The sequence below is a fragment of the Taurulus bubalis genome, assembly GCF_910589615.1.
Source record: "Taurulus bubalis genome assembly, chromosome: 7".
Lineage (NCBI taxonomy): Eukaryota > Metazoa > Chordata > Actinopteri > Perciformes > Cottidae > Taurulus > Taurulus bubalis.
In genome coordinates, this window is record NC_136595.1 from 17,844,973 (window position 1) to 17,855,589 (window position 10,617).

General features: G+C 38.9%; 2 protein-coding genes across 3 annotated transcripts in view; one reads left to right on the forward strand and one right to left on the reverse strand.

Moving 5' to 3' along the window:
• Nucleotides 1-720: 720 nt before the first annotated feature.
• Nucleotides 721-9,426, forward strand: LOC306739291 (uncharacterized protein; the record flags this gene model as incomplete). 2 transcript variants are annotated; one of them, XM_079221273.1, is made up of 12 exons in its annotated part: nucleotides 721-842; nucleotides 2,906-3,039; nucleotides 5,697-5,806; nucleotides 6,166-6,255; nucleotides 6,341-6,387; nucleotides 6,487-6,620; nucleotides 7,316-7,397; nucleotides 7,529-7,642; nucleotides 7,836-7,925; nucleotides 8,099-8,170; nucleotides 8,265-8,466; nucleotides 8,637-9,426. In XM_079221273.1, 12 exons carry the CDS (start codon nucleotides 721-723, stop codon nucleotides 8,847-8,849), a joined length of 1,410 nt encoding a protein of 469 aa, XP_079077399.1. In that variant the 3' UTR covers nucleotides 8,850-9,426. The 2 variants fall into 2 exon arrangements, with proteins under 2 accessions (XP_079077399.1, XP_079077400.1); XM_079221274.1 differs by lacking the exons at nucleotides 721-842; nucleotides 2,906-3,039 and adding an exon at nucleotides 4,836-5,424.
• Nucleotides 9,427-10,459: 1,033 nt separating this feature from the next.
• LOC306739396 (ankyrin repeat domain-containing protein 13C-like) overlaps nucleotides 10,460-10,617 on the reverse strand; it is a 26,011-nt gene continuing 25,853 nt past the window's right edge. Inside the window, exon 13 of the mRNA XM_079221405.1 lies at nucleotides 10,460-10,617. This exon is cut by the window's right edge and continues 1,723 nt beyond it. The gene's annotated coding sequence lies outside the window, so the exon portion shown is untranslated.

The window sequence follows — 10,617 nt, forward strand, 5'->3', positions numbered from 1 at the left end:
GTTTACATAACACATTTAAATACTTATTATTTCGAAAATTAAGAAATATCGTTGTCCAACACTTTTAAAGTATATCAACAACTCAACCAACGTACTCGTGAATTTGGAGAAATGTGTCTATATTTACAGTATAAATGTGTCTATATTTACAGTATAGTTAAAAGAAAACATAATAACAAAAACAATCATGTACTAACCAGAAATTGCAGTGCAGAAATGCCATACAAATGTTTAGGTAATTTACAAAAAAGTGTCTCACATGTTAGACATTTTTTCTGTCAGAGAGCACTGACAAATCATTATTTAAAAAATGTAACTCACAAATATTGATCTCAGTATCAGCCTAAAAAATAGTACCGGTCAGATATGATGTAGTAGTATAGTGGTAATACATAATTTTACTAGAAAGGGACAATTCGTGTTTACTAGGATAAAATCCATAAGTACGAGTTTACAAACTTGCACGTGAATGCGCCAGAATCCCTGCCTCGCGACATTTTCAGCAGCGGCATTGTTGTTGCTCATTGCAAACAGTCGTCGTCGATCTGCCACCAGCAAACGTTAACTATCTATCTAACTTACTTAAAAAAAAATGCACGCTTTTGCAATCGCCTGATGTTGTTTTCCTCGTAAACATTACCCTGCTCGTGTTTTTTTTTTGTCATACATTCAGACCCGTTGCTAGCATTAAGCTAGGTAGCTTGATTAGCACTCGCGAAAATGAATTCCAGCACGCACGTCATTCAGGTGACCAACGTCTCCCCGAGCACGACTTCCGAGCAGATGAGGACCCTGTTCGGATTCCTCGGAAACATAGAGGAGCTGAAACTGTTTCCGCCTGAGTGAGTATTAGGAACTGTAAACTGGTAACCCGTTGTCTTACCTAGCGTACGCGGCTCATGAGGCCTGTGGTGTCGGGTAGGCCTAGCGGCTCGCGCTAACGTTTGCCCGCGCCTTTAATTATGAATACAGCAGCAGTAACTCCCCTGAACGACGTGAGGGACACGCGCTCATCATAACTTATGTTGTGTGCATGCGTGAGGGATTTAAGTAAATTACATTTCTTCCACAGACTTCGAGATATAACCACACAATTAACATATATCGACTTTGATAATCGATAATTCTTATCAAGCCAACGTGGTCAGACTTCAACTAAGTGTTGTGGTTATTTTTTAAACAATCGTTTAGCCCCCAATTGCCTTTTATTCATAACAAATGGCCATTATAAGTACCTATACTATTAGTCATGTTGAAATACCCAAAGAGATTCAGTTTGCAATGATATAATGAACACAAGTGTAGCAATAACCCCTCATTTGAGTAACTGAAAACAACGTAAGCACAACATTTTTGTTTAATAAATTATTATGAAAATTGAATAAATTGACTAGTTTCACCCTGAATAATGCTAGACATTAGTCTGTCCAAGCCTCTGTCTTTCTTCTGCTTTACATCATTGTTAATTTAATAATTTGTGCATTTTCTCTTTTTATCCCCTCTGACAATTGATAGACTAAACAATTATTTGAGTAATCGGAAAAATAATTGTTGGATTAATCAATATTTTAAATTAACACTAGTTAAAACGTTGGATGTATCTGCTGCAGCATCTTAATGTTGTAAATGCTGATTTTAAACAAAGTGGAGGAACAAATAAACTTGGTGACAATATTGTTATGTCATTGACTTCCTGTAGGCAATCCCTTGTGTTCCCTGCATCTCACTTTGGATGTCAATGAGCTACTGCAATCAAAGTATTTTAACATTGACTATAGTAGAAAATAATTGTTCTCTGCTTTGTATCTTCCTGTATTGAGTTACACCTGACTTCTCAGCAGGTATGACATGGTGAGGACTTTAACAACAACAAAGGTTCAAAGTGTCAGTGATTGGCAGCAACATTTGATTCTCAACAAATTGTCAATGAGCAATGTGCTTATTACAACACGTTACAAGAATATATATATTTAAGATATATTGTTGGTATAGTTCAGAAAGTGGGTGCACCTTGTCCTCTAGGGCTGCAACAACGAATCGATACAAATCGATTAGCAAAAGTGTTGACAACGAATTTCATTATCGATTCGTTGTGTCGCGCGATTATTACGGCAGTCATAAAGTCGCGGAGAGAAAAAAAAGAGCGGCGCAGAGCCGCCAGCGTGTCTGAGATTGGAGTGAGAGACTGAGAAACGCTGAAGTCGTGATCTTAGCAAAAAAAGAACATCTTGGATGTGTCGAGTCTTGGCCAACCAGCGTAAAGATGTCTACAGCGGCCAAGGAGATCAATTACAGTAAAAAGGCAGATGTAAAGCATACATGTGTATGTTTTTAGTGTCAGTCCATTTTAATCTAATTTATTTAATTAACAGCTCGGGGATGTTCAAGGAGCAACCTGTTTGTGCTTTCTGAACATGTTTTGCACTGTGAATTTGCACTGTCACTTCTGTTTTTGAACAAAGGGTTGGAAATTAATGTTTTTTTGCTTTTTTTATCCGATTCATCGATTAATCGACCGACTAATCGATTATTAAAATAATCATTAGTTGCAGCCCTACTGTCCTCTATTATTAAAGGTATACTTATGTAGCGTTGTCTGTTTCTGTTTGTAAACAAATATCATTCTATTTTGAGATCACTGAGAACAAAGCGGTGAATCTGAGCAATAAAACCAAAAACTGAAATCCACACCGCCGCACCACACTGTGGGAAGGTAGCAAAAAGTGTTGTTTTTTTTTTTTTAAGTATCTCTTTATACATTATTTTTTAGACAAATGCTGCATATTGTACCTTTTTTGTTAGTTGTCCCAGGGGACACAAAATAATAATTCAGGTCGGTTTGAAGAAGGCATGTTGGGTCTCCTTGTTTGTATTCTTTGCACAACATATCTGTATTTTCTTCCAGTGACTCTCCCTTGCCTGTGACTTCACGTGTCTGTTTTGTAAAGTTCCTTGAGCCTGAGTCGGTGGGAGTTTCCCAACACCTGACGAACACCGTCTTTGTGGACCGAGCCTTGATCGCGGTCCCTTTTGCTGAAGGTGGGTTTTGGTTTTATTCTTGTCTCACTCACATGGTTATCTCTGAACATGCATCACAATGTGTTTTGATAGAATTGCAAAACCCTCTGAGCCATTTTGAGTTCTTTGTGACCAAGCAAAATTCGCTAAGCTTTTCAGTGTTGGCACTTCTAGGTTAATAAAAGGGAAATGTACATTTGTGTCCATGTCTGACAATCTAGCTGTAAACTTCTCTCTCTGTTATTTGTGTTGTGGTTTTCATAGTGGACAAGTCATTTGCAGAGAGTCCCTTCCTTGCTGGCTGAAAGTGGTCCTCTGCTGCCATCAGGAGATTAGAAAAATAATGGCACCAAGCTCGCAAGCCCCCTTCTCTCTCTCTCTCTCTCTCTCTCTCTCTCTTTCTCTCTCTCTCTCTCTCTCTCTCTCTCTCTCTCTCGTTCTGCAGTAAAATATTAACTCTTTATTTTTATTTTTTCTCTCTGTTTAAGGCATCTTTTATTAACAAAATGAGCCACACAACTCTTCAGCAAAATAGGGGTATGGACTTCAAGCTTTAACCATTTCTGATCCTCTATTTATATTTTAACAGTAAGCACCCTGGGTACGCTTGCTGTAAATGTCCCGCTGTGCTTGAACTAATAATTATCAACAATGCGTTTTCAATTCATGTTATCCACACTGTCAGTAAATGTCAGCGGGGAAAGCTACTGTAGGTTAGTCGCGTTGGGTAAATTCTAGCGCCATTTTTCACGTGTTGTACACGTCTAACAAAACTGTTTAATCTTGGGAATACCATATCATTTATTTTATGTAGCGTACATGTCGTTGATTTGCTTTCGTAAAAGATCCCCGCACATTCATATTTAATGCAATGCTGTAAGAAACAATTGAAGATGCTGCGTATACACAATGGGGGTTTCAGTTTGCTGTCTCAAAAATATTTATAGGTTTAAGTTTGGCAGAGCTATGTTTGGAGTTTGATTAGGTAACCAAACTACAGGTGTAAGTTGCCCCGCCCTAACGGGTGCAACCAAACCTAGCAATAGAGTGAGGAAGATATCAATCAAGCACAGTTATCAGGAAAGGTCTAATCAGCCAAATAAGTGAAAACTTGTGACTTTGTTTTCTTGATGCATAGCTGTTCACCAAACAGCCAAACTGGATTTCCTTATTAAATATAACTATGGCCTGATTAGGCCATTGGGGTGCATTACAAAGGAATATATAAATACTGGATCTGGACTTGGTATTACCAGAATGCTGATATTTAATGGCTCAGATCCGGGTAAAACGTTCCGGACAACCCTACCCCAGCACAAAGCATGCAGGATAGATGCTGTGCATGCTAGGATGGATTTAGAAGGTGTGTGTGTGCCATCAGCTAGGCAATTACTTTAAAGTGAATTAGCATATAGTTTAGTTATAACCATGAGAAGCACACAAACCGGTGTTGGCATTTACTTGCTCTTATTTTACATTGTGCATCTGTATTTCCAAATTCTCACAAACGAGATAAAAGTAGTTGTAAGCCTCTACTTCATGTTGCAGTAAATATGCTTTTTATTGATCCTCTCCACACATGACTCTGAACGAGTTGAGTGAATCTCACGTTTAACAGTGGTGTTTCTTTTGTTGTTGTGTTTTACAGTTCTTTTTCCTGGTTCAGCCAGCCCTATATACCAGGCCCTGCTGAAAATGCCACCAACAGTTTTGTCTTCTGCAGCCTTATCCTGTTTCTCAAGTGTCCTTTCTGTTGTGTGTGTGTGTGTGTGTGTGTGTGTGTGCGTGTGCGTGCGCGCGCCTCTCTTTCTCTCTCTCTTTCCCTCTCCTCTTTTAAAAAATGTAAAATGTCAGATTAAAAATAGCCTGTTTTCAGATTGCACCATGGATGATCATCTCCATAAGATTTTCCCTTTTGAATTTACTGTTTGATTTCTTCAGCTTTGGCCACATTTGTCATGATTTTATCACAGCTTTTGCTGGTACTAGCCCATAACTGTTTAGTGCAGTTTATCTTTGACATTGTTTAGTGTTTTTAGTGACCTACTGTTGGCCAAAACCTTGCAGTAGTGTAGCTTGTTAGCAATACTTTATGTGGTATTTTTTTTTCTTTTTTTGTGGTGGAATTGTACAAAGTAACAACCAACAAAATCCCAGAAAAGGTAATATGTCTGAACCTTTTCTGTTTTTGTATTGGTAATGGTAAGTAATGTTGAAATGTACCCTTGTCTACACCCAATCATGAACTTTGTTTTCTGTATCTCAATGTTTTTGTGTGCTTTATAGCGAAGCAGCCGGCACGAGTCGCTTGTTCATAAAACATCTAATGAAAGTTGAGAGCACATCCCACGGGACAACCGGCTGTGCTTGCTTACGTTTGGTTCATGACTTAAAAAACAAGTACAGGTGAAAAAATCTTGGCAGTGTTGACCACAGTGTGTTTTGTGACTTATAAATTCATAGCTGCTAATCATACAATCATACTTTCACAAAAAAAAATCAGGGCTCAAGATTTACAGACAAGACAAAAAAAAGTGCATTCTTTTTATTTTATTTTTTATTTATTCAATATTTGAATACAGAGTAGTTAGACAGAGGTGGCTTGTCTGCAAGTCTTGTTTGAGTGTGCATCAATGTTTGCTTGGAGCGTGGACTGAAATGTTGTTGTCTTTCTCCAGGAGTCATTCCTGATGAATCTAAAGCCATGTCGCTGCTGGCTCCAGCCAACGCCGTGGCAGGAATGATGCCTGGGGGAGGCCTTCTTCCAACACCCAATCCTCTGGCATCAGTGAGTTTTGACATCAAGTTTGACTCTAAAGTATACATTGTGTTCAAGATCATTTTGGGTCCTGCCTCTTGATGACTCGCTGGTTCTGACTCTGCAATGAATACGTGGTGGCCCTCGTGTGAATGAGGTCAATACTAAATGAGTCTTTGGGTCAAATTTTCTATGACTGAAAACAGGAGATGCTGTCAAGACTGAAAGCGTGTTGTTCATGCGGAACACTGTAATTCAGTTTATCGAAACGCGCTGCTGATAATTAAGACTCTATTCTGTGTTGCGTCTGCCGGATGCTTGATACAATGTTTTGTCCTGAGTGCTGTTAATGTAGCTCTGCTTAAAGTGTAAGGGTGTCTGTGTTTCAGATGGGAGGGACACCGTTTGGAGGTCTTGGCGGTCCCAACATGGAGCAAATGGCTGCCATGGGAATGCAAGGCCATAACATGAACCCCCAGGTCAGCACCTTGTCAGTCACATTCATAGTCGCAGCATGCTTCAACTACATTTCTTTCTAATGGTAATTTCCTTTTTATTTTTCAGGCTCTTTCTGCCGACTTCCTGAAGCTCATGCAGTCCATGGACCCCAAGTAAGAAACGTTGCACGCTCTCATTCAGGTTATGCGGATCCATTGAGTCAAAATATTTTTTGGTAAGAAAGAAAACTAAATAATTGATGCCACTTGTAGACTTAATCCATTAGCGGCCGGACTAAACTTGAATTCAGGGATGAAGAATGATGCCTCAAGTAAGGAGATTGAAGAGGCCATGAAGAGAGTCCGAGAGGCCCAGTCGCTCATCTCTGCAGCCATTGAGCCTGGAAGTGAGTGCTCCGTTTCCTCGTGTGCCCCTTTGCAGAAAGGCCTACTGGTTTTATGTAGCAGTTTATTGGTGGGGCAACAGATCATAAAAAAACTCAGATCTGATCAGCACAAAATATAAAAGAGAGAAAATATAACTTTTAGAGATCTCAGGTTACCCATTTTTTGCATCTGATACTATTTGCTAAGCCATATTGGCAGATACAGATCTCTTTTGTTGTTTGAGTATAGCAGCTGGTAACAAGGCTCCAGACTCTTCATAAAAAAACACAATTAAAATTATTAGGAAATAAAAGATTGTAATTTATTTGGGATTAAAACAAATCTTGTCATAAGTAGTCTTAACTATAGACTACTTTATTAAAGAGGTCATAATTCCATCTCTAATATCTATTTATGTTTATGTTGTGAAAACATCTACTTCAAACTGGATTTATTTAAGTTCCTCACCAACAATACAGTTTACAAGATTACATGTGAACACATGATAACGTTATAATTTAGACCCGTAGGATCACAGATCAACAGTGGTCCATTGCACCACTACAGTTTATAGTACGTTATAATGAATGAAGAAAGCTAATGTTCTATTTAATAAAATATTGTTTGTTTTGTTGTCAGTGTTGTATTTGTTCCATTATGTGAGCAATACGCCTCTACTACCTGAGAGATATTCAGCTTTGTCATTGTTTTGCAGATAAAAAAGATGACAAGCGTAAACATTCCCGTTCTCGTTCGCGGTCGAGGCGGAGGCGGTCCAGATCTCGCTCAAAACACAGGTGAAGACACTCAGTCTGTTCTCCAGCAATATTAGATGAAAACAAAGTCACATACACAAGACATGAACAAGATAATTGATATGACAGTGATTTGCTATGTTTTAATATGTGATACTGCTTCATTTTGGCAGACGTTCGAAGAGTAGGTCTCGCCGGAGGTCCCATTCAAGAAGCAGGAGGAAGTCGAGGAGTCCACGCAGGAGGAGGTCCCACTCCCGTGAAAAAAACCGCCGCAGTAAATCAAGGTCAGCATTTCAATTGTTGTCCTCAGTAGTTAAATTGCTGCCTCATTAATTTATTATGTATTGCTGACCACTATTAAAGAATTTAGTTGCTGAAGTTCTGATTATTTTTCCACTTGATGCCAGTACATCTGGTTGTTGCCTGTAAGGTGCTGCTGTTTGCTAATGTTGTGAACCTTGCTTGTGTCTTGATCAGGGACAGGAGGAAGGAGGAAAAGTCGAAGAAAAGGTCAAAGACGCCCCCCAAGAGCTATAGCAGTGCCAGGAGGTCTCGAAGCATTACCCGGTGAGTGTGAGAGCACCACGTTGATTGTTGCTATGGTGAATTACAGGCAGCCAGTCAAAACGGTTAATGGGATTTATATTCATTAGAAGCAAATAACTTCAAAAGTCAGCAGTCCATGACTTGGTAAGAACGAGCAAATTATTAACATTTATTTATTTGACTTTGTGTCTCAGGAGGCACAGGCGAAGCCGCAGTATAACTCGGTCCCCCAGGAAGAGGCTGTCCAGGTCTCCGTCGCTCCGACGGTGAGAAATGCATTTTACATTTACTCTGGTTCAACGACTGATACACTTTGTCATGTTAGTTCAACGACTAAAATTATCCATTTGTCATATTCAGTCACAAGAAAGAGAAAAAGAAGGACAAGGAGCGTGAGAAGGAAAGGGATAGAGACCGCAGGGAGGACCGGAGGGAGGAGCGCAGGGAGGACCGAGACCGGAGCAAAGACGAACGGGAACGCTCAGCCAGTAAGAAGAAGAAGAGCAAAGATAAGGAGCGAGACCGGGACCGCAAGTCTGATAGTGAGAAAGGAGATGTTAAGGTATGTTTAGAATATTGTTTTGAAATTACTGGCAACTAATTGATTTTTTTTTTTTTTTTACTAATTAATGTCACGGTCATGGCCTTTGGTGTGTGTCTCTCTCGTACAGTAGAAATGCCCCCCAAAAAAATGATCCTTTTTTTTTCATATCATCATAATTGTCCGGACAGGTGACCCGGGATTACGATGAAGAGGAGCAAGGTTATGACAGTGCAAAGGAAGCAGGGGGGGAGGAGGATGACGATGAGAGGAAGAGCGACTCTGACTCCGCCTCATCCCCCAAAGGCCAGGAGGAGATGGAGAGGTCAGAGGGCCAAATCCCCAAAAAGTCCAAATTGAATGGCGATGACCACCATCAGGAAGACATGGAGATGAGCGACTAAGAACAGCCCGCACAGTGTTAACTTTCCACTTTTATATTTTTAATATAGGCCACATCATGTCTGTGCCTGATCACTCGACGTTAGAAAGAATGATTTGTTGTCTTACCTGTAGAAGCATTGGTGAAGGAGGTGTTTAGAAGGAAAGCGGTTAAATCCTTTTTGGAAACGAGGACTAAAATATGAATAACGTGAGACATGGTTTTAAATAGTCATTGCTGTACTTTTTTAAGATCCTGTTTTTGAGTTTTTTTTTATTGCCTTTTGTGTTTGAACTTTGTCTTCCTGACAGTAGAATACAAAGCATTTCCCACTAAATTTCTGTCGCTGTAAATATTTTACTTGTCGGGATTGAGTCCTTTCTTCCTTCTGTGACTGTTGAGTCACTTAACACCCAGCACCAAGTTTAAGGTAATGTTTTGGTTGCTGAACAATTTTGCTTTAACTGTAATGCACGCAGTCCTGTTTCAGATGACCTTACTATTTACAACCTGTGGTAAGTGTACACTGTAGATTGAAATGTGTTGTTGCAATGAACTACATTAGGTTTTCCAAAGGAAACTAATAAAATTGGGTCAAACTGTCAAACTGTGTTTCGTCACTTAACAATGCATACAATTCTGAATTGATAGTTTAAATTTGTGTCAGTAGAGGTTAAACCAGGGTTTAGAACATTTTTAATGACTTGACTTTGAATTAAAGGAACCAGCATATGTTTAAGGGCACACAGGAAACACATTCAGTTTCATATCTACAATGAACTGACTACCGAAATCGCTAACTTTACCCAACACCATTAGCATTGACGATGGAACATAATATCCACGACACCCGTCCATAAACGGTAGCGTTCTACAAGTTATATTCCCAACCTGTGAGATGCTTGTTCGGGGGCTCAGTTTGACACAGTAGCTGAAAGTGTATTGAAATGTTTTGTATATGATTAGAATCATATGATGCATGCATTTCATGTCCCATACACGGGCCAAAAATGTCTTAAGATAGTCGTTGACCCACGGCCTGCACTTTGAGAAGCTATGTACTAACTATACTATAACCTTTTGTTCATATATATTTTATATAGCATACTATGACAATCTTGTATGGTCCATCTTATTACTTTAAGAAATATATTTATACAGCATACACAAATAAATAAATCATACTATGACTTTTTTTAAAGACACTAGTGCGGTGCCTGTGGGCGTCCATTAAAGAACGGCCCTGATGCTTTGATCTCTATTCATAGTTTATTAATATTGAATGTGCAAATAGACAAAGAACATTGGGTCCTCTGCAAACACGAGATACGCAAAGAACACACACATGGCTTGCTTTATTGTTGGATACTTTAGGATTCATTATTTTATGACATACATGGTTATATAATTGTTTTTATGGCAAATTACACTATACACTAACCTTTCTTCATGCATTTTCTTTGACATTTTTCTGACTTATTTACGATATTTAAATGACCCGTTTGTGACCTTTTATTAGAATATTATGACATTTTCTGTGATATTTTTTCATCTCTTTTCAGCATATAAAAAGGGTTCAATCAGTAATAGTAAATCATGGCAGTGAAACACATGAGTCCAGACTCTTTCAGATATGTGGAATTTTAATTTTTAGTACATTTTATATGAAAATAGTTTTGCAGACTTATACAACAATTGTTCAGATAACACTGAGCTAGCACATCTGTGTACACCTTCCTTTTAAAACTCCAGGAGCAGGCAAGTAAACAAACATGATCGCAACACCTGTA